At 41.7% G+C, this 24004-nt stretch overlaps 2 protein-coding genes across 2 annotated transcripts in view; both read left to right on the forward strand.

The window, feature by feature from the left end:
• Positions 1 to 22137, forward strand: part of LOC125763063 (neuropeptide SIFamide receptor-like) — a 108797-nt gene extending 86660 nt beyond the window's left edge. Inside the window, exons 4-8 of the mRNA XM_049425840.1 lie at positions 10019 to 10301; positions 10441 to 10775; positions 10849 to 11117; positions 11364 to 11735; positions 12519 to 22137. Coding sequence (XP_049281797.1) covers positions 10019 to 10301; positions 10441 to 10775; positions 10849 to 11117; positions 11364 to 11735; positions 12519 to 12757 — 1498 coding nt within the window. The 3' untranslated portion in view covers positions 12758 to 22137. The remainder of the gene's footprint in view (positions 1 to 10018; positions 10302 to 10440; positions 10776 to 10848; positions 11118 to 11363; positions 11736 to 12518) is intronic.
• Positions 5761 to 6948, forward strand: LOC125763136 (larval/pupal cuticle protein H1C-like). Its single transcript, XM_049425976.1, has 3 exons — positions 5761 to 5920; positions 6075 to 6196; positions 6341 to 6948. The coding sequence occupies exons 1-3, from the start codon at positions 5909 to 5911 to the stop codon at positions 6594 to 6596; spliced, it is 390 nt and encodes a 129-aa protein (XP_049281933.1). The 5' UTR covers positions 5761 to 5908; the 3' UTR covers positions 6597 to 6948.
• Positions 22138 to 24004: the final 1867 nt, after the last annotated feature.

The following is a 24004-nucleotide window of genomic DNA, read 5'->3' on the forward strand; positions in this document are numbered from 1 at the left end:
CTGCGTTTGGGCCTTTAACCCTGGGACCAGATGCGATAAAATGTGATGCCCTCCGGCAAGTCGCCATAAATGTGGATCAAGAAAGATGCCAAAAACCGAGCTCCCGCGTGCGTAACTGCTTCCCAACTGATAAGTGACCGATTCGGGGGAGGCCACAGAGTGACCCCGAACGTCGCAAGGTCACAAGATGGGTACGCAACGGAAGCACTTGGCTACCAGTAGCCAGTTGCTCTCCACCAGTGAGGATCACTCGTGTGTCTCAAGGTTTTGGTGGCGAACGGACGCAACAACACGGGTCAGTGCTGATTAATGCTACCATTGCGCGCGTAATGAGATATCGCGTACGGCACGAGATCACTTCTTCGCATGACTTCGCCTGGCGGTACAGCAACTCGTAATACGATCCAATGCTGCGGTATCTGGCTGCAGATCCCAGACTGAATGGTAAATCTGGGCCAACTTTAATCTTGATGTGTTGGCCAATTCGGCTGCATTGTAAGGCCACAAAGTGTCACAAATCATCATCGCCCACCTTGGCCTGAAGGATCTGTTTGCCTACCGATCGATTACGCGGTGGCATTTGCGACAGCTTTTTTAGGTTTCTACACCACCCCGTACGGAGCGTCGAGAGTGCCAGAATAGTCTAAAAATTAAGTCAATGAAATTATTAAGTTGCTGATGGACAGATTTGGACTAAATACAAGATCCTTCAATGCTTCAACAATAACATCCACACATACAATCAGTCAGAAAATAGAAGAATTAATGTGTTTAGAACATGAAGAAGAAAAAAAAAGATATAAATAACTCATAACCAGATTAAACAAGCTAGTAAACATGTAGATCATTTAGCACTGCACGTCACTACTATCATGTACGGTGTCGTGCCACACGGTAAGGTCTAAAAAAGCATCCACCGAGGTACGAGGAACGAAAACAGGTAGAAAGGGAATAGGAGAATAAAATACAAGCATGAAACGAACGAACGAAAAAAAAAACCCGTCCCGGCACTGGATAACCCTCGGTGCGTACCGCGTTGGCCAGATTTGACAAGAGGAAAGCATTGAAACGTTGTGCGAGCGTTCGCTCGCATAACCATACACACAATCGCGCGTGGCCACGATCCTCGGCAACCTCCTGATCGGTGCAGTGTCAGCAGCAAAGCCAACGAATCTACACCAAATACGCACACCGCAAGGGGTCGCACAGGTCGCCCTCGTTTCCGCCTTCCGGCCCATCAGTTCATCGGAGGCTTCCGCTTATGCTGCGGCTCAATATCCAATTCCAATTATCCCCTCTCTCTCTCTCGCGGGGCTGGCGTCTTCTCTGCTTCCATCGTCACCGCGTGAAGCTGATGACTCCGTACAGCCATGACCTCAAACGCTCTGACCCACGTGATGACCCGCAACAAGAAGACGCAGCAACAAGTATCGTGACGGTGACGGTTCCCTAAAGGCGGGCCCTTATGTGTACCAGAACTCAGTCTGCCAGTTCCATCGCCATCGAACTATGGCCCTTGTAATGTTGACTGCATCAAGAAATTTCCATAGAACTTCGCTTGATCTTTGCTGCTACAATTAATTGCAGATCGGATGCGATCGATCCATCCAACCGAGCGCATAAATTAACATAGTTCAAGATCATTCGTCCAGCACCGATCTAGCCTTTTGAGGATCATAATTTTTACGATATCACCCCGAGAAGGATACCAGTTCTGAAAAGAGTCCCTTGACCCTATTTTTGATTTCTTAGTCTACTTGAAGCAATCGTACGATAGTATTTACTTTCAACATAATTTTTCTATTTACAAATAAGTTTCACAAACAGTACGGGTTTTATATGTATGATACCCGATTAAAGCTCCCAATCAATTAGCTACACCCGGTGTACCATTAAAAACACACAAAGCCCATGCTTACGCTGGCAAAAAACCATCGCAAAGGTGTGAGGAATTGTGTGAACAAAAAAATATAATTTTACCATTAAATTAATCGCTCAATTATATCGTACGCACGTGTAAAAATGTGGCAGGTTTGACCATTTTGAATCTCCCCATTCGTACCCACTTCGTGCTCAGTGTTAGCCCATTCCTGGTGAATTGTGGCCAATTTAAGTTGTTTATGTGATTTAATTATTTTGCACCGGAATTGTTTTTGCCGTTGAAATTAAGCACCTATATGTGTCCCGGTAACGTTTTCCATGTAGCGGCTAATGATGGTTAACAAATGATTGTGAATTATTGTATGTTTATTATAATGAGCGGTAGAATAAAACCGGATGTAATTCACAGTTGCAAAAAGTGATTTTTATTTTCGGAAATTTATTTGATACGGACAATAAGTTCTCACATTTTGTCACGAGATGTTGCTCGAGTTTGACGTGAAGCATTCCTCGAAAGGAACAAAAAGTGATTTACATCTTCATCCAATAATTATCTTCCAAAGATAATGCTGTGTCTCTGTGAAAGATAATCTGGCGGGAGTACCTCAATATCTTCTATTATGAGTTGTTGAAATCAAGCCTAATTTGCTAGCAATCAGGATTCCTTTAAGTTCTTCATTTTCTACTAGTTTTATCATTAAAAAAACGCTTGTTGTCTTAAAACACGACAACTGAGTTACATACCTAATATTATTATGAACCTAAACGTTTTGATTCTTGTCCGTTGATCGCAAAAAGTTCGTCATTGAACCCCCAACTCAAGGATGGAAGCTGCGGATCGTATTAATTGGATGAGATTTCCTGTTGAGATTTATTTTATTAAAAGACCCGATTCGCACGATGCAACACGATTCCAGAAACACCTTGAAAGATTTGGCAATATGATTTTACGATGATCACCGTAACCCGCACAATCATCATATGCTACTCTTCCGCGGTCCTTTCAGTTCCGGGCATGGGTTGAAGGTTTGCCAAAAATAAAACAAAACAAAACACAACAATCCAGCTAATATCTCACGGGACGTATCAATGGATGATATAAACATAGATCTCCACAGTCAAGGAAGGATAGCGTAACGCGTCAATGCCAACCGCCGTTTCGCGAGCATTGCTAATTTGGCCAACAGCGCTCTCGAGACTCAAACTCTAATTGGACGTCTCCTTTTTTTATGGATTCCGGTGCTTATGTGTTTGATCGTCTTTTTCTCTCTCTTTTTGGGGTTTGTGCTTCACACTTCATCTGGGGGTCAACTCGTCCGGAACGAGTTATTAATAAACATTACGCTTTGGTGCTTTGCATTTCCCGTGGTCTAATCTATTGGGTCACGAGGTGCCCAACGTAGGTGATGCCAAATAGTACACCGGTTTTGGAGGTTAGTTTTACGCCTGTTTGCTTATCGCTGGAACTCCAAGCCTACATTCAACAACCTGCCAATCATTGGGGCCCAAGCAAACGGTGTACCCGCGGAGCCCACACCAACCCAGGGGTGGTCGGTGACATTGAACCACTCGTTGTACCGGTAAGATCTCTTGAGCGAGCTCTTGCTTAGTGCGTCTAACATCGAAACAGGCTCAGACATAGACCGATACCACACGAAATGAGCAGTTATGGCGTCGAGAGCAATAAAAATTATAAGCCACACCGCCACGGTATGGAAACTTGTTTGTGCTTAAGGCCGGGGTTGCACATGGCATGGCGTGGAGGACCCTCCTGGCAGCGCTCAGCTGTAATCAATCAGCTGACTGAGTTGACGATTGATCGAACCGTGCACCACCACCAGCGGGGACAGGTTTGTGCTTTTTTTTTTGTTTCGTTGGTCCATCATCCTCCACCCTGAAGGAAGGGTCTCGGGCCACGATAATGAGCTATTGCGTTGATTATTATGATTGAATTGTTGGGCTGTACGCACGCGGGCACGCGAGTTACGGTGTAGCGTTACCCATCGAGTCGATCGAGGTCGATCATCAACGAAAATAATCGTACATTTGGCTTCTAAAAGGGTTTCTAAGCAAAGTGGCCCTTCGCTAGGGAATTTACTAATGTAATGTATTTTTGAAGAAAAAAAAACCCGATCGCAGCTTAATTGCGTGAAAATGAATCGGAAAAATGTACTAAGCAAGCTTGAAACGATCGTAGGGTTTTATGATTTTGTCGGATTCGTCACGGTGATGTGAAGGTCACACGAAGATAGAAGGCAATAAGTTTGGACTTGACCAACGGTCTTATTAAATTTTGAATCAATCTTTACACCACACATTATTATCACAACTTTATTTGGAATTTGTCTTAAACGGCTGATTATGTCTTATCATATTAAAAAGCTTTCAAAATACGAAATTAGTTTAGTCAAACAAATCAATCTTGTATCAACTTGTTATATATAAAGAATTTTAATTATACAACAAAGTTCCAAAGAGCTGATTTGAACGTTTAATAATCCCAATTTATGCAACCATTTAATAATTGGTGATGATTGGTGGTACGGCCATAAAAAGGTAAATCATACCACAGCTGCATTGAACCATGATACCACAACGCAATAGAACGTCTTTTATTCGTCACCCGGTGAACGTTTAAAACGCCATTTGGGCGACATTAGACTTAGCGTCACTTTTACGACTTCTAAATCAATTAATACCACGGAACCGGGTGCCCCCCTCCGCAGTGGACACCACCAGCATTACGGTTGGGTGATCTATTCCATTTTCCTTTGGATTCGTCCCGCCATCAGAATGAAAATCGAATTTCAAACACCTTGTTTTTGTGCTGCCAAAAAGAACGCGGAAACAACATGACCCGCAATGCTAGCAGCTAGCTGCTTAAAACTATGTTTTTTTTTGCGCTACATTTATTTCACGCACTATGTACGTTTACCCTTCGGCAAAATGATCGTTTAGACAGCGTGTGCGTGTGTTCATTGCAAACGAAAGGGAAACGCATGAAACATCGAACCACGGGTCATGTTAACCCCGTCGCAACCCTGCATGTCGTCGTGGCTGTCGTGACGTGTCGATCTGTTCTCGGGTGGCCGCTGTTCCTTGATTCCTTCCCTACTCTCAGGCTCACGCTCGTTGTACCCCAGGCAAGTGCATCTCGCGATACGATCACAACCCACACCACCATCGCTACTATGGACGGCGCACTGCCCATGAGAACAAACTTGCTCGTGAGGTGTGTGTATCTTCCAAACTCGATTGAGCAATGCGGACAACGCGGAGGCAAAGTTGAAGAGTTGAATGACGAAAGGGATGAAATAAAACAACAGCAAAAAAACACACTCAAAACTTCTGCTTAACGTCGCGAAAACAACAACTGGGAGCTGATATAATCCTCCTGTTGGTGTTACTCCTTGTGCGGTTCCATCCATTTAGACGAAGGTTTGAGAGCGACAGAACGAAAACATTAAGCAAGAGCATTGCCTTAACGCGGAGTCGGAGTCGGAAGCGAGTGGAGAAGGTTTATGATGTTGCGGATATGTCGCGCACAGGTAGAACCTTCCTTGCGTTGTCTAGATCGAGACGGCGAAGTTGACGTGAAGGTGTGCCAGGGGGAGTGCGAACTTGAGATGCTGTTTTGCCGCGGCCGTGGTGGTGGCAGTAGTGGCAATACCTTCGTAAAGTCAAAGGGTAGAAGGGGGCACGCGCTCGAGGCATTCGACAAGTCACTTGATTCGACCCGCAGACGGACGCAGAGTTCAAAACCGGCACGGCAAGGCTTCGGACCGCAGTGTGAAACGCAGGGAATTGGTGAAGTGTGGGGAGGAGAGACCTTAAGTGTGGCACTCGTGTTCTCGCGTGGTAGCATAAGAGCGGGCAGCCACGACGATCGTTGCTCGATCTTTGACTATAAAAGCTGCCGGCAGGCTGGGAAAGATCGTCAGTCAACTGTGTGTGCTACAGCTCCTAAGTGTTACAAACAAACTTCTTCCGTCGTTTTACCGTCGACAACAACCAACAACTCACCAAAATGTACAAGCTGGTGCGTAGTGTGAAGTCCACGGTGTCCATAGTTACATAGCTCGGTGCAGCTCATCGTCACCCGACCGGGCTCCCGGGCCAGAACTATTCGGAACTGTTGGGAATTTAGTGTGAGAGCTGCATTTACTATGTCGTTTTGTCGCTTTTGGTTACAGTTCGTTCTTGCTTCCATCCTGGCTGTTGCTGCCGCCGCCCCAGGACTCGTGGTCGCTCCGGCCGTCGTGCACTCTGCCCCGCTGGTCCACGCTGCCCCAGTTGCCGTGAGCCACTCCTCGTCGTAAGTGTCAAAGTTTCGCAACTTGTTGGGGAAATATTCTTCCCGGAACCAGAATCAGTGAAAAAGACAGGATAGGAATCTTCAAGATGCCATCATACTTACCCTCCCGAAATCGCTCTCGCTTTCTCGCCCTTTCTTCAACAGGCACGTTGTGCACCATGCCCCAGTTGTTAAGACTGTTGCCGTTCACTCCGCACCGGTTGTTGCCGTCCATCACGCCCCGGTCGTGAAGGCTCTCCCGGTTGTGCACCACGCTCCGGTCGTCCACCATGCCCCAGTTGTCCACCATGCTCCGCTCGTCAAGACCGTCGTCCACTCGTCCCCGGTGGTTCACTCCGTGCACCCGGTCCCAGTCGTCAAGAGCGTCGTTGCCAGCCCGGTCGTCCTCCACCATCACTAAACGGTCCACCAACAACTCTGTGTCCGTGTCCGCGTTAGTGTCTGTAACACTTAGAGACTTGGCACTTGGCACTCAGTAACTTTTTCTACACAAGCAGCAGAAAACCACCAACACCTCGAAAACTCTAACCGTCACCCGTTCTAGGCACCACTTCCCTGGCGAGCGGGTCATGTAAATATGTAGTGCAGCCGAAAACACACAGAAGACAAACAAACAAACAAAAAACTGCATCAAACACGCACACAAAACCCAAACTTCTTCAGTCGAACAAATTTGAGTCAATCGAAAGTGAGTGTGTGAGAGAGTAAAAAAGTTATGAACATATCAATACAACTTTGTTGAAAAAGTTAAATCTGCTTGGTGTTTTCTTGTTTTCTTTCCGATGTTTTGCAGAGATGCTTAGTTCTGCAGCAAAAAAAAACGCATCCAAAGGTAATACGAAATCGCACAAAAACGGTTGCACATTTTCCGCAGCAATCGCTTCTAACGATCGATCAATCTATTAAAGCTGATCTATCGTCTATTAACTGCCATCCGATTTGCTGATGCTATTCATTCATCTGGCGCCCGGGAAAGCGCTGTTAGTAAGCTGCCTTGTTTCAGGCTATCCGATGGGCTATAAAGTAAATTATATTGCTTAACAACGTGCTTCAAAGTGGGCAGTAAAAACAGGACGATTGCATTATCACACATACACCGTGCGTACTATCATACGCTTCCTCGCTTATCGCTTCGATTCTTCTCCTTTGCTGTTTACGGACATGTACGCGCTACTAAAGTGATGCATCTTTGTGCATTGCGATGCATCTTTTTCCACCATTTACAACATGCTGACTTTACGGTGAACAATTTTACGGTCATGTTATTGGTCAGCGCTCAGCGGGGAGTTTGTCTGTCTTTTTGAGGAGGGAGCAAAAGATTTCTTTACCAGAAAGCGATAAATTTGTTCGTCTTTCATCGACCGTGCACGATTGAAGAGAAGAGAGAGACAGAGAGCATGTAAGAAGGGATTCTTAAATCAAGTTCAATAAACATATTTTATGCATTGGCCTTGTAAGAGAAACACACACACAAAACCCGATACGACGGTTCCTCTAGAACATGGAACAGTGCATAATACTGCTCAGTTATAGAATGCAATCCGTTCCCAAGGAGACGAGAACTTGCCGCAAGAGTGTTCACATCTTTACCCGAATGCTGGTCGCTGACGTCCGGCACTATACTCATCGCTCACCGAAGATGGTAATAAGTGGTACGGAATTGGAATCGCATTTGTCACGTGAGAAGTTTTTACGACGCATGCAAAAGCTCGGAGTGCGATGAACGTTTACCGCGCATGTTTACCATCGATTCGATACGTGTCGGTACAATTTTATAAGCATATTTTATTGCTCTAAATCGCATCAACGAACGATGGGATGGAGAGTGTGAAGGATCACACTTTTCAAAGGTCACTATCCCACCCAAACCAAACGATCGATTGGTGGTGAGGATGAATGTATGCATTATATGTCTTCCCAGCTCACCAGGATGCGAGCTTTAGCTTAAATGAAGATGAACGTTTTGTGATGGTAATATAAGGGAAGGATGAAAACCATTACAGAGACATATATATACACTACCAATTGGATGGATTGCCTTAATTTAAATTTAATTATCTGCTTTTAATACACCTTGCAATGGTGAAAAAGACTTAAAAACTCTTCGGCTTTCGAGACAAGAAATTTAAAAGTTTTAAGCTGAGAATTGATAAGTTCAGCATTGATAACATTCTATTTCAAATATTAATTGATATTTCTCGCATTTGGAGTTCGTTGATGGCATTCATCTGCAATATTCTTCAAATTGATGAGAATAAACGATTTCGAGTTCTAGCTGATCGCACTGATCACACTAAAGCACTAAAGTAGTTGACACACTTGTTGATGCACTTGTTAACGTACATGTTGGCGTACATGTTGACACAGTTTTTGACGCACTCGTCGGCGTCCTTTCTACACCGAAAGTGGCATGAGAATATTTTAAACATTCTAATAAAACTTCAAATATTTTCTTCTTCTGTTCGACAAATTAAAAAAATAGCTTTACCTTATATGCCGTTATAGCACGTTTAGCGGTTGTTGAAATAATTATTCCTACAGGCATTTTTCGCGCGACCAACCCATTAGAAAAATTCCCGAAAAAGTGATTAAAATTCTAACTGCCCCGCTGCCCCGGTTACCTCACTGTATGGACACGTGTGTAAAGTGTGAAACAAAAAAAGTGAGAACAATTTTACAATGAGTTTCGAGTTCCAACCCTTCACACCATTCACCACCCTGAAACCCCGTTACCTTTACCATGCAGCTTCTTTATGTCCGTGCAGGAAATTTACGCCAGTAGGCCACATGAAACTAACCGCAAGCGTAACGAGTCTGTCTGCGCCAGAGACACACACAAACACACACACACACCCGAAGGCTTGACCGGAAAGACCCCGTCATACTATCCGAACTCCTCATCTCCTCCCTCTTTCCCCCCCAACTCCCCTTTTTAACGGACCAATGTTTCTATGTTCACAACGACCACTGTCTAAAAGTCCCGAAAACCGAACAATCAGACCACACGGTACGGTGTCACCCGGTTCCTGTTATGGTGCAAATTTTAGAAAAGTTGATAGTTAGTTTTGTTCCTCTCCTTCAGTCACATGCATCTCCGAAGCATCGATTGCGAATGGGCCACAAAACGGGAGAAGTATGTTGGTGAAGCAGCGACGGATGGCACCGAACCGGAACCATCGGTCCCAACACTGGCCACAATAGTACCGCATTGTTAGTGGTGGAAAAGCTTTACACATTTTCGTCTTCATGAGACGGTGGTGGCCACAACTCACCGTCGGAATTGTGTACGCAGTTTGGGGAAAGTTGTTCGGTTGCCACACAGTGGTAAGCCACAGTGGATCTTTGGATTGTTGCTTTTTTTTCCTTCCATCCACACTCGAACTATCGTATTGGAAATTATTTCAAACATTTGCAATGTAGGTGTTAAGAAGAACGAGATTTTTTTAAAAACGATTTCACAGATGATAACAACTGCTCGATTGTGTCATCTGTCAGTTAACTGTCACTCACAAAGGAAGTATTTTTTTTTGTCGACTATTAAGCACTAGCAAATACACTTACAGCTAATGCTGTTCAATGTTCGGCCGCAAATAGATAGAGCATTAACTGAAATGGATGGGAATCGGATGATAAAACATACATCGCTTCGATAGAGCAACACTTCACTCACACGGTTCTAAATGGCCATCGAGCACTCTCTAATGGATCCAGAAGTGGTATTTCAAGATAGCTCAACTTCAGCGTATATTTTTGCTATGACAAAACTAACATGCAATATCAAATTCACTTTCAATTTTACTTTCTTTTTCTTCAATCCCACAGATTCCTTGCCATCTGGTGGCCATTGAAGCTGCAGATCACAAAACGTCGGGCACGGTTTATGATCGTCTGTATTTGGATCATTGCGCTCAGTTCGACCGTACCGTGGGCCCTATTTTTCGAGCTCGTGCCCATCATACCGGAAGCGCCCGACATTAAACTGTGCGTCGAAGTGTGGCCTCCGGGGACGGATGGTGCGCTCTACTTTCTGTTAGCGAATCTTGTTGCCTGTTATCTGTTGCCGATGACGCTTATCACCATCTGTTACATACTGATCTGGATCAAGGTAGGAAGAAATTGCCGAACGGATGTTCCCTTTAACACCGGTGTATACTATTCTAGTGTACTACTGCTTGTGACAGCTGTCAAATGTTAAATTTGACATACGCCTACAGTGAAACTAACGGCTTTTCTGTTTGTTCCAGGTCTGGCGCCGTTCGATTCCGGGCGATTCGAAGGATGCCCAGATGGACCGGATGCAGCAAAAGTCCAAAATCAAAGTTGTTAAAATGCTTGTTGTAGTTGTTATACTGTTCGTTCTTTCCTGGTTACCTCTGTATGTTATCTTCGCCCGCATTAAGCTGGGCGGGGCGCTAGAAAGCAGCGAAGAAGAGTTGCTACAGATCGCTACACCGATTGCCCAGTGGCTTGGTGCATCCAACTCGTGCATCAATCCGATCCTGTACGCGTTCTTCAACAAAAAGTACCGGAAAGGTTTTGCGGCAATCATACGTTCGCGCAAGTGTTGCGGACGGCTACGGTAAGCGATAGATCCTCGCATACGCCCAAGCGTTCTGTTATACAGAACTTTGTTTCATTTTTCTCCCCCGTAGGTACTATGAGACGGTTGCGATTGCTTCCTCCTCGACCAGCACTCGTAAGTCCTCGCACTATCACAACAGTACGAAACGGGCCGGTGGTAGTCCATCGGTCAAGTCGGCTGATGTGGTTTCGTACATCTACGAGGAGAAAGGTGGCCGCAAACATCATGCCATCTCGAAGCAGAACAGTGATCTGTCGCGGCACATGCTTCTGAAACAGGACAGCAGCATTTCGCGACAGTCACTACTCCTGAAGCAGGATAGTGTTGCGTCACGATCGGGTAAGTAGTAGGAGCGGAAATGATCCACTAATGGTATGCTTGGTTCCGTTCGTTCCGGGAGCGTTCGTAACGCTTGTCAACGAGGATCATATGAGATGATAGCTCATGAACATCGGAGCGATCGAGTTCTCAATATCCTCAGGCAATTCGATCTCTCGGACGATCGTACTCGAAACGAAGCGCGAATTCAAATATACCGTCCAACAACTGCAATAACTTTAACATCTGCTTGTTTTCCCACCACAGCGATCCTGTACCGGCAGGATAGTGACAATTCGCGGCAGATGCTCCTGAAACAGGATAGCAACAGCTCACGGGACATGCTGTCCAAGCAGTGCTCCGCATCGGATTCAATATCGCGCCAAGACTCGCAAATCTCGTACATCGATCCACCGCGCAAGGGTATCCTGTGCAAGCAGGACACCCAGATCTCGTACATCGAGCATACCGGACCGGGTGGTATGTTGGCCAGCAATGGTGGTGGTGGTGGTACACCCGCCAGCAAGAAGTACTCGGCTTCGCTCTCCTCCCAGGACAGCGTACTGTCCATTATTGAGCACAAGCGCCACAAGCTGGTGAAGCAGGATTCGATCTTTTCCTTCAACGAGCCGAAATCAGGTAAGCCGCTTAGCGCCCTGCGCTTCCGTCTCCGGTATGCCGGTCGCCCATCGGCATGCGCTGCCCATCACCCATCACTACCTCCTGCACGTACCACGCCCTGCTCACCCTGCTCACCATCAGCTAGTGATGTAGGCATGCCCGCCGCCGAGCCAATCATTGCACGAACGCACCCATGCACGCACCCTTTCACGGCATTTCCTACCATGACCACCACTACCGCCCCACGTCTCTCTAGCGCGTTTGCGGGCGAACCGCATGGTGAGCAGCGCGCTTACCCACTGTCCGATGGCCAATGTCCGGCAGACGCACGGCTGCCCGACGTGAATGTAAAGATGAATGTAAATGTTAACGTTAATGTGAATGTCAATGTTGATGTGAATGCGAATGTCGATGTAAGTGTTTGTAGCGATATCCTTCCCGCATCACCGCCGCGATCGACGGTCACCAGCACCGGAAGCAGTGTTTCGGCTTCATCGCATGCCCCAGTAGCGCACCGGACGATGCCGGACCGGATGCACTGTACGCTCGGTACCATACCGGAAACGAGCACCGAACACATTCCCCGCCCCAGTAGCATAACCCATCACGATAGTGTATGTCAAGCATGTACGGCCAGCAACGGCACCAATGCACCCGCCGGTCGCTGGAACCACCGACGACGTCGCCGCTGGTTTCCGTTCGGCACGAGCGATCGTGGCAAAGTAGCGAGCGCCGGTCGCGAGCTTCTGCCGCCAAGCGCCACTAATACGCGACATCCCTTGTTGTTTTTGCTTATTGTAGTGTACGAAAGTGCCACACCGGCACCGTTCAAGCGGCACCAGCTCGTCAAGCAACACTCCGTCATATCGTTCGCGGATCAGAAGCGAGGCGGCAGCCTAACCAAGCAGGACTCCGTCACGACCATCCACCGGGCGGGCAATGGCGAAGGTCCGTACATTTCCTCCATCCTGAAGAAGACCGATTCGCAGTGCAGTTCTGCATCACCGGTACGCAAGAATATTGGATTTTTCGACGGCTAAAAGCAAACGTTTCGAACGCATCGAACGAAACGGAGCGAAAATGAAACTTTTTGTAGTGACGTTAAACGGAAGTTTCGGACAGTACGGAACTTCTGGATTTTTGATCGACTGTCAATAACAGTAATCCTCCTTTTCTTCACCTGTCCTTACCTTACACCTACCGTAGCCATTCCCTTCAACCCTTACCTTGTTAGAGGTGGTTTTTTGAAACTGACCGTGGACCATCGGCATATCGATTCTTCTGCCGCGTTTGACTTCAGCCAAATTTTCATACAAGCAATGGTACAAACCTTGCCAGCGTACTGTTGAAATGGGAGAAAAAGAGGGTATATCCAGGATGGTAGGAATTTATTCGCTAGAGACAACAGTCTCTTCAGCATCAGTTTTATCAATTTGATCAATTGATTTACAGATTTGATTTGATCAATGATCTACAGTCCAACAAGTTGGTTGATCTACAGTAAAATCCCTTAATGATCTACTTGAACATCGTCCAAAAACACCTTGGGAGGGTTGGTGGACTTCGGCAAAACGTTCACCCTTTGCCTGCTCTCTTCTTGGTTGTTGATTCTAATTACTTCTGAATGAGGACTCGTACTCTTAAGACTTCAATTTATAAAAGAGATCTTGATACCTTCTTAATTTCCTTATTTAGCCCTGAAGTTAGGAACATTTATTGCTGTAACATGGAGGACGTAAAGTATCAGGGGATTATATGATTTGTTGTCATCGCGAGTTAAGTAGATCTTCAAGATATCCTTCAAGATCATGACGCCATACTTCTATCTTTCAATTAAAACGCCCAATTTCTATCAACTCCTTTAGTAGCTCCTTTTGGTAGATTCCTTGCAGCTCTTATGTGGTCAGTCATGGACACTTGTTCAGGACACTTGCCTGGTAGCTTCGATCTTTCGAAGGATGAGAAGGTGGTCTCACTATCACGTGGCAAGGAACTTATATAAAAAGATTCAGTTTTCAGCTTGTTTTTTGCTCTTGTCTCAACCACCCACCCAACTTACACATTCGACGCTCCCCAATCAACGAAAGTAGGTCAACATTACTGGCAGGACACCATTTGCTCCTCAATCCATCATTCAAAGTGTCCTTAACGCATTTACCCATGTTCGATCGTCCTGAATCCTGACGAGGCTGCATATCACTAGCCTTCATACATTCAACTACGTTTAATTCCCACCTCCTCTACCCATTGAAACTTCCAACAAAACAACAAAAGAAAAAACACTATCTCCGCAACTACGAAAGCCAATCTGTTTGTCAAACCAACACGATGGCATAACAAAACAAAAGCTTATTCAAAATGTTACCTTTACCGTGAAGGGTCTCAATCTAATGGTGCTGTCTGTGGCCGAGAATAAGAAATTATGGCTGCATAGAGCTTGCAACAAAACAAACAAAACAAACACATAAACATGCAAACAAAACAAAACGTATCACTATTTTGCAAACTTATTTAGCAGCAAAGATGAGAACAAATTTTAATAAACCTTGACAAGAAGTGACCACTCACAGTGGCCATTTGCATAGAGAAAACAAAAAAAATGCAAACTAAACATAGTCATTATATACATATATCAGAATATATTATATACCTATCAAATTGTCAAAGTCAAACAAAAAAAACCTAAAACTAATGAAGAGGCAATAAAAAAAAGTGGACAAACGCATTAATAACGATTACGATGGCTGTTTTACTGACGAACAAGAAGAAGAAGAAGAAGAAGAAGCAGAAGAAGAAAAAACTTAAAACGTTATTTCCAGATTTAAAAACAAAAAACACTGAACTAATTTATGCAGTTATTAAGCAAAGGCATAATCGATACATAAACATATTGGAATGTATTTTATAAGAGTGCAAAATGGAATTAGACATCTGTACCATGTTGTGTCGGGTTCACGCTAATCGTCACACATTATTAACCATAAAATGGTGTTAAGCAAAAACAAAACAAGAAAAAAACAGAAGAACAAATAAAATCATCACGAGACACAACTCGAAACGATCCTGCTATATGTACGATAAAAGATAACAGTTTAAATTTAAAATAATCATTCATGCGTAAATACATACAAATACGTGACAAACATAAACAAAAAAAAGAATAACAGAAAACAAAACCAACTCCCAACCTAATGGACCAGTGTTAAAATGAACTAACCAAAACAAAACAAAACAAAACAAAAAAACAAGAAACAAAACTGTACCGAGCTGTGCTGTGGTGGCAGTGTTTTCTCATTTCAGGCCCATCGTGCATATTGAATTCTATCTGTAACAAAATCCCCACATTCAAAACCGCAGTTGGATAAAGTACTGCTAAAGTCTAACTTGCCCCAAAAGCTGGCAGGAAGTTTGAAATTTGAATGGTTGCCTAACGCAACTCCAACCCGTTAAAAGGTGAAAATGGTGAACGAAGAAGAATTGTCCACCAAGAAGGCACCAATAGAGCAGCGGATAAGGCTGGCAGGACAAAGTGGAACACACCCATACTATCACATATATTTTTGTATGCAATCTTAGCACTAAGCAGCGCAGAAATGCAAAAGTGCATGGTTTGAATTTGGTGATTGCTTCAAAGCAAAACAGTTGCTTTGAGGATAAAGCAAACTAATCAACAAAAGCAAAAAAAAACGGACAACATAAATAAATAGCATAACAGTATCAGTATAGAAGAACAAGCGAAGACGGTTCTATAAAATGTCTTGTAAACCTGAGTCAAAACTGGCAGCGCCTATCAAGTGAGGATCAGTAATAGGAACAGCATCATTACTAAGGCATGCATATAGTTTAATTAATCGCGGCACGGCATGCAGGATTGTAAGTCTTGCTGTTTAGCATAATTAACCAGTAAGAAACGTAAGGTTTGCAACGATTGTGTAGTTTAGTGGTATTGTTTTGTTTTTTCTGCTGAAAACTTTCGTTTCATTTCGTTTCCATTCTAACCGTTAGTGTGAGCAAAAATTGATACACAAATGTACGAGCAACTCATAATTGTGATAAGCGATAGACCATTAACGTTACTCAAAAAAGGAGAACAGAACAGAAAGGAGAATCGTTGTACTGAAGAAAAAATCAACAACCAAACGCGGGATAAACGCGGAAAACGTTGTAAAAGGGGTCAGAAAAAGGCATTTTAATTCATCCCATTCCCAAGCTAAGCTGAATGGAAAGCAAATGCTGCCATTTTGCAGTTTGGTGTTTGGAGAGTCTGTATGTATGTGTGTGAGTGTGTGTGTGTGTGAGAGAGCAATACGAGTAAACTACAAGTTTTATACGGAAAAAAATCATACTAAAGTAAGCTAATATATACCCTTGCATAAGGTAAATAGGAAATAAAAAAACGTAAAATAATCTACATTTACAGTAACAAACTAAACCGTCAACGACCGTACTTGTGGCCATGTGGCCACAAACGAACGGTTTTGTAAGTGCTATCGTACCAGAACGTGGTTTTGTGCCAGATCGCAAACCACATAACCAAAAACCAAATCGTATAAAAACCCTTTAAAAATTGTCCATTGTGTGTATGTGTGTGTCTGTACAGCGGTAAGATGGAAATAATACAGGTTTTTAGCATTTATACCGAACACATAAAAACATAAGAAACACTTTGCATTAATGTTAGTGCGCTTAACAAATGTTTATGTTTGATTTAAATGTCGCATACATTTGCAATGTTTAGTGGATATTAGCCCCCCTAATACATTATCGCAAGCACACACTTTAATTGTAGTTGAGATTAAAATGTGCAAAAGCAAATGTGTTGTTTTCTTCTGTTAATTCATGAGAATTGTACAGTTGTCCTCACATTTGAATGAATTTTAAATAAACAAATCCACTCATTCCCGGGTGGTGGGTGGTTGGTCCGAGGTTATGGGCATGTTTGTTAGAGAAAAACAGAACTCGACATGACACATAAACCACAAGTTGTCAATAAAAATGGCTGCCAAGTACGATGCAAATACATACAAAAATGCACTCACCCGTTGTTGCACTTTATCACTCGCACAATGCTCATCTTGTGCAATGCAATTGCATTCAGAAAGGAAAAATGTGAAACCAATTTCTAAACTTTCAAAATTCAAAATCGTTACTTCATCACTTAACTCATCATACAAAGGAAAACCAATTTAATGCTACTACTGGACTCTCTCTGTTTTTTCAAATGGCTCATGAACATAGTTTTGAACAACATCCGCCTATTGTTGCAATTTACGCAAAACGATTTAGGAATGCTTCCAATACACGTACATTGTGTGCTGTATTTAACAGCAAAACTAAAGCAAAAGCAAAGCAATATCAAACCGTTTATTAATGGGAACAGTAGAACTGCATCCCGAGCTTTGTGGTTTGTGATTGGGATGATAATTTTAAGCTTTCGAATAAGCAAAATAACGTTACGAAAACAAAATAAAAAAATACAATAAGTAAAATTTGTTCTTGTAAATGAAACATACTTGTGGAGAACGAAAGCGAATTTCCTGCTATTATGCGGACGTGCCCTTGGACACGGATTTTTTTGGGAGACCACACGATTTTTGACACTGCCCGTTGTCATGTTGTCATCATCAGAATTTAGCCAAAAAAAAAAACACACACAATAATGAAGAAAATCATGCATCGAAACCAGCACGACAGAATTGTTTTTCATTGTAACGCTTGTTCAAGACTAAGGCGTTATAAGGCGTTAGCCGTTTTTGGCGCAAAACGTTCAATGACGGGGTTCGTCGCTTGTGAAGTCTTTCGTTTTTAAATGAACGCTTTGTTTATTTTTGTTTTCCGCATCTTCTGGATGAATTTTTTTCATTATTCCACTGCGTAGAGTGTGTTGAATAGAAGCAAAACAAAAGTAAAACATTTTTTTTTAGAAAAAATAATAATAACAACCTTACGGTTGCAGTTTAAAAGGCGGTAAACGCGCGCTTACGATATAAATAATTCACAGCCACCAAAAATGGTTGTACCAAGTACTGATACAATTAAAAGCAATGAAGTTTAAACAATAGTCGTTTAAAAAGATATTGCTAATTGTTTATTCCATACAAATTCTTATCGCATCTTCTATGACGCTGCTAACGCAAATTTCGTGCAAAAAATTCCTCACAATGGATATAATGTAAGCGAGGAAAGAACAAACATTTTTCACATCCTCTAAGCTTTCTCTTTCTCTCTCTTTTTCTGATGCTCTTTGTTCTTGAGCAATAATGCTGACGACAGTATATTATAATAAAAGAAGAAAAAGCAATACACTGCTTGCCGTGGGCTTTTCGGTTAAAGCACTGAGAGTGAATCGTTCGGTATCGAACAATAAATGCGCTCGCTTTTACCATGATCCGACACCACGAGGCAGGTGCAAATACATTAATGGTTTTCTTGGTCCAACTTGTACCATGTAAAGTGTCTCATTTTACACGAGCCCAGCATCGACTGGATGGTGTTTGAAAGCAAATGCAAAAATTGAATTAAAGTTAAATAAAAAAAAAACAACGCACACAACACAACGCGAACGCAAAACCGTACGGAACCGCAATTTGAGTGAAAGTTAGTGTTAGCTTTAATTAGGAACCAAATTTCTGCACCACAGACCGTCGTCTGGTGTTAAATCGAATCATAATCGATCTATGTTGGTGCTGCCGAACTGAAAATGCACATAGAATAACTAATTAGGAAAAATGAGCTAAGGGTAGCGTATGGTAACGATCGCGAGTGTAAGAGAACAATGAATGGTGTATAATGAATTTTTCGCACAAACGATATCGTATGAAATTTGCAAATAGAAAACAAAACAAAGAAATAACGTTCAAATTGAACTAATATACTAAAATACTGGCGAAGAGATGTACCAATGTTCCGCGATCCGTGTTTATGATTGAATGTACCACATACGCTTAAAGTAACGGTGTAGAACATAAACCCACTGCTATCCATCACAGCTTACGAAACACGAAGCAAAGAAATACGAAAAATATGAAAAGTTCGCTAAATACAAACGCTACATACAACCCATCACCACTCCGCTCCACCCGTTGTTGATACACTCACTGTTTTAAACGTACAATGTGACAACACATGCAAATGAATGAAAATCATACTCTAAAGTGTAGCTACAACAACAAAACGAAAAAACATAAAAACAAAAACGAGAAAAAAAAAACAAAACTATAAACAACAAAATGGAAACACAAATAGGAACAGTACGGGAAATGGTAGGTAGGACTGCAATCGCGAACGGTTCGACACAACCCTGCTGCCGTTGTAGGATGGAACAAAAAAACTGAAGATAGAAAAAGAAGGCGTTGAATAGAGGAGCATACAGAGGGTATGATGTCAACCGATCTCGATCCGATTGCAGACACTACACGCTATAGTTGAGAGGGCAGCAATGTTCTGTTGCATCACCACTCAATTCTAGGGCACTGATGGGTGCAGAAATCATCCAAAGCCAAAAAACAGGAGTAGTCGCAGTAGTCCGTCAAGATATCAAAAAAACTATCCAAACCTCAGCAATCGGTGAACCAACAAATGGGTGTACACGTTGCTAGAATGCAAAGTAGCAGACTGCTTTGTTTAATTTTTTTTATTTTTTGTTGTCTATAAATCTTTATTCAATGTTAAAGTAGCATAATGTGAAACTGTTGCTGTTTGCTTTTATGTTCTTAACAACAACAAAAAAACAACTAGGTATTTCCGTTGCATAGAGTTCGATGTATGTGTGTTTGTGTGTATGTATGTATGTGTGAATGTATACAGCAGAGAGAGAGGGAACTAATTTCTATTTACATTACTATTTTAATGCAAAAAAAGGAAACAAAACACGCATCGGTACAGTTAAATGTGTAAGAAAATAATTAGCAAATACCCATACCCATACCGATCATCATCACCTACACCGCCCCAGTGCAATAGTTCGCTGCGGTGACATTACAATAAATGAGGCGCGGTAATAGAAAATGTGGAATGTGGGGAAAAGGGAAAACAAAAAGGGGAATACCGTTATATTATACAAATGATCACCACTGTACAAATAAGTTAGAAACAAAAAACTATCTGCCGATGGGAAAAGTGTACAAACGTGTGCACTTTTTTTCTGTAGCAGTTGAGAGGCCGAAAATACCGAAGCAAATAGTAGTAGTAATAGTCAAAGTAGTTGTGACTTCATAGTTGTAGTAGCTGTAGTTGTAGTCATACGGAACGGATAGTGTTGTGTCAGGCTTGTGTCACGATCACAACCAAAGCGGTGTACACAAAACGATAAGTATTGTATACTAATTAATCCATAATGCCGAAACCAAACCAACCCAAGTTAATGTATGTACGTTTGTGTGTGCGTGTGTTCATGTTCCCTTCTCCACTTCCTCGTTTCCCTTCCCCCTCCCCCGCTCCGGGTATAAGTATTGTGTCCGACGATGTGTAATGATGTTATATAATGTAATGCCCATTGTTACAAAACCCAATTCCCAGGTTCCTAAAACAAACAAAACAAATTTCTTTAAATGCCTTCTTAGCGTAATCCCACCGGCATAAGGGCAAAGATAATTTACTTAACAATATGCATGTCTGTCCTGTGTGAATGTGAGTGAGTGAGAAAGAGGATATCTATACGTATGTATGTGTGTGTATGTATGTGTGCAATCCATGTGTTGTGTGGTGGGTGTGTAATGTTTGTGTGGCTGAAGATTAAAAGCTGCAAACCACTGTTTTGTAGTGTAAACAATAAAATAAGTAAACATAATCAACATGAACGTAAAACTCTGAAGATGTGTGCGTGTGTTACATCATGTACTAAAATCAATCGTTAATTTTTAAAAGTAAAAAAAAGCATATTGTTGTTGGATGATACTTTTTTGTTTGTTTGTCAATTTCTTATTCAGTTTTGTATAAGAAGCTCACAGCGCACATGCTGAGCGTTGTTAAATGAATCACAAACATAAAAGAAAACATTTATCGTAGTGTTGCTTCTATGTATTTATTTTACATATTTATTTTATCCCATTTCCCTTCTTCTTCTTTACGCCACATTGTACTAATGTTTTGTGTTTGAAAGAGCTTGATAAATCAAACATTCAAATCAAGTACTTTTGTCATGCGAATTGCATACCTTGCGGAAAAGAGGGAATATGCATGATCGCTTGATACTTCACTGGCTGTAATGTCCCGTGTTTAGTCCCCCGACTTGTCATTGAGTGTGCACTATTGTGACCGTATGTAAGTAGCGCTTTTACCCACTGTATGTATACTATCTGTATAAACATTTTGTATTGGTTTGGAAAATGACGGCAACTACATAACAAAAACAAAAAACACAATCTCGAATGTACAACAAACGAAAAAAAAACAGTAGCAGAGCTTAGTGCCTGCAGCATTAAACCTGAATGAGTACTGGCTAAGGGGGCTAAGGGGTGAAGATTGGCCGATGAATTGAACGTTTTTAACCTGATCCTGATGTGTGAATTGACTACAAGTACTATCCTTCGGGCGTTGCGATGTATGATCATGATTACACCGTTGAGCGCGTTACTAAAAGGCAACTAAGACCGTAACGTGCTTCCCGAGTGTGCTGTGCTGACCAAAACAGGTTTGAAAAGATTATGAAAAGGATAGCTTGGTACGGGATACAAATGGCATTTACATGTTCATATTTTAATCGCATCAAATGCATAACTACGTACCAGATGCAAAACAACCCGGATTGGATTATCATATTCGAGCCAGTTATTTAAAGTAAACCAAAAAACAGAATACATAGATATATATATATATATACTATACATACAGACGCATAAATAAAGAAGAAAAAAACCTATATCGAATGCTGTTAGCTGATGAAGGGAACGACAAGCCGGATGGTTAGAAGCACAAGGAACAACGAAATCGAACACTATCATCAAACAAATAGTGTGTCCATAAATATAGACTTTAGACTGATCGCCGTCACGGAGATGAACCGAGCCGAGCCAGGCGCGCGCGCGTATGTGTCGATGTTCTCACACAAAAGAATATTCTACAAAAAAGGGGCTCCGTTTTCGTTAGATAATTGGGTGGTGGTGACGCAAGGCATGATTAACCATGGTATCATTTTGCAGCTAAACAAACATAAAGAATGTACTTCGTACAATAATAATAAAATAATAATAATATTAACAACTGCACAGCGGGATAGCTAAACAACGGTGCCAACCGTACACCGAAGCTGGCACGGAATGTGGGGTAATAACAGACAGCTTTACAGGCGCTAGTACTTGAAAAGTAGTGGAATATGGGATTTGAAGGAAGTGGACTGCAGCTAGAAATAACACTACACTAAGCATACGATGCACAAGAAACTTGTGACTATGTACGTGTGGGAGTGTGTGTGTGTGTGTGTGTGTTTAAACTAGAGAGAAAAAAACAGAATGCATTTGTAGCGACCAATGGCAAGTATGGCGCAAAGAAGTAGTGCTAAGGACACAAACATAGACACATGCTAGAAAAAAAACAGAAACCAGGCTGTTGGATCGCTTTTCACGCTGGGATGTGCCGGATGGGTAGATTAAAAAATAAAAAAAAACACACACACACGCAGAGGAAACACATTTAAAAAGTTGGTTTGAAACACGCTGGAAGTGGCAAAAGATGGAAAATTGATGAGGTTGAAGCAACCGTGAATTGGAATTGTTCGACAGCGAGGTGCAGAGTTGGAGAAAACATGTTTATAAATGTAATACAAAAAGTGAACAATAAAAAGAGAAAAAAAATCTCAAAATCTTTAAACAACCGTTGGAGTAAAGTGAATGTGTTATCTCGTAGGAAGGTTGAAACAGGGAAGTATAAATTGTACGCCTTCCATGGCAATTTTTGTTTGTCTGTTGAAATAAGTTTCTTTTATACATTTTATAAATTGATTTATTTTAATGCGAAATGGTTGAAATATGCTTTTTTTCACTCAAATAATGCTCTAGATGAAAAAAGAATAAAAAATTAAACAAAAATTAAAAAATTCTAAAAATTTGGAAATTTCCTAAGGCTATAGCCTTAACTTTTTTTTGAGTAATTTTGCAAAAAAAAAATTAAATTGATTTATTTTAATGCCAATTGGTTGAAATACGTTTCTTTTCACTCAAATAATGCTTTAAATACAAAAAAGACCAAAAAATAAGCAAAAAATAAAAAAATTCTAAAAATATTGAAAATTTCCCAAGGCTATAGCCTAAAAAGCCTTAGCTTTTTTTGAGAAATTTTGCAAATAAATTAAATTGATTTATTTTAATGCCAATTGGTTCAAATAAGTTTCTTTTCACTCAAGTAATGCTTTAAATTGAAAAAGATTGACGAATTGTAATAAAATATCAAAAAAATCTAAAAAATTGCTTACCACCTAGGCTCATTTTTGCACCAAGTTTTGCCTATAACTCGGTCGGTATCCAACGGATTGCCAATCTTTAACCTGTGGTCGATAGATGGCACCAATGGCTACATTTTCTTCTTGGACGGCCATGCTCTCAGGTGTCTGTGCCGGAAGTTATTCGAGGAACCAAGTTCCTTACCCTGTTTGAGAAAATGTAAAATTTTCCTCATTTTTGCACCAAGTTTTGCCTATAACTCGGTCGGTATCCAACGGATTGCCAATCTTTAACCTGTGGTCGATAGATGGCACCAATGGCTACATTTTCTTCTTGGACGGCCATGCTCTCAGGTGTCCGTGCCGGAAGTTATTCGAGGAACCAAGTTCCTTACCCTGTTTGAGAAAATGTAAAATTTTCCTCATTTTTGAGCAAGTTAGCAAAATTTATAAATGTGATATATTTTCATGCAAATTTGTTGCAATGTGTTTCTTTTCACTCAAATAATGCTTTAAATTAAAAAAAATATTAAAAAATCAGAAAAAATTTTTTAAAAATTTTCAACTCGAAAATTTCATAAGGCTTACCCCTTACGTTTTTTTGGGCAATTTTGCAAAAAAAAATTAAATTGATTTATTTTAATGCCAATTGGTTGCAAAGAGTTTCATTTCAATCAAATAATGCTTTAAATTAAAAAAAAATAAAAAGTCAGAAAAAAATAAAAAATATAAAAATTTGAAAATTTCAAAAGGTTCATTTTTGCACCAATTTTTGCCTATAACTCGGTCGGTATCTAACAAATTGCCAATCTTTAACCTGTGGTCGATAGATGGCACCAATGGCTACATTTTCTTCTTGGACGGTCATGCCCTCAGATGTCTGTGCCAGAAGTTATTCGAGGAACCAAGTTCC

Source organism: Anopheles funestus, chromosome 2RL, assembly GCF_943734845.2.
Source record: "Anopheles funestus chromosome 2RL, idAnoFuneDA-416_04, whole genome shotgun sequence".
In the NCBI taxonomy this organism is placed as follows: domain Eukaryota; kingdom Metazoa; phylum Arthropoda; class Insecta; order Diptera; family Culicidae; genus Anopheles; species Anopheles funestus.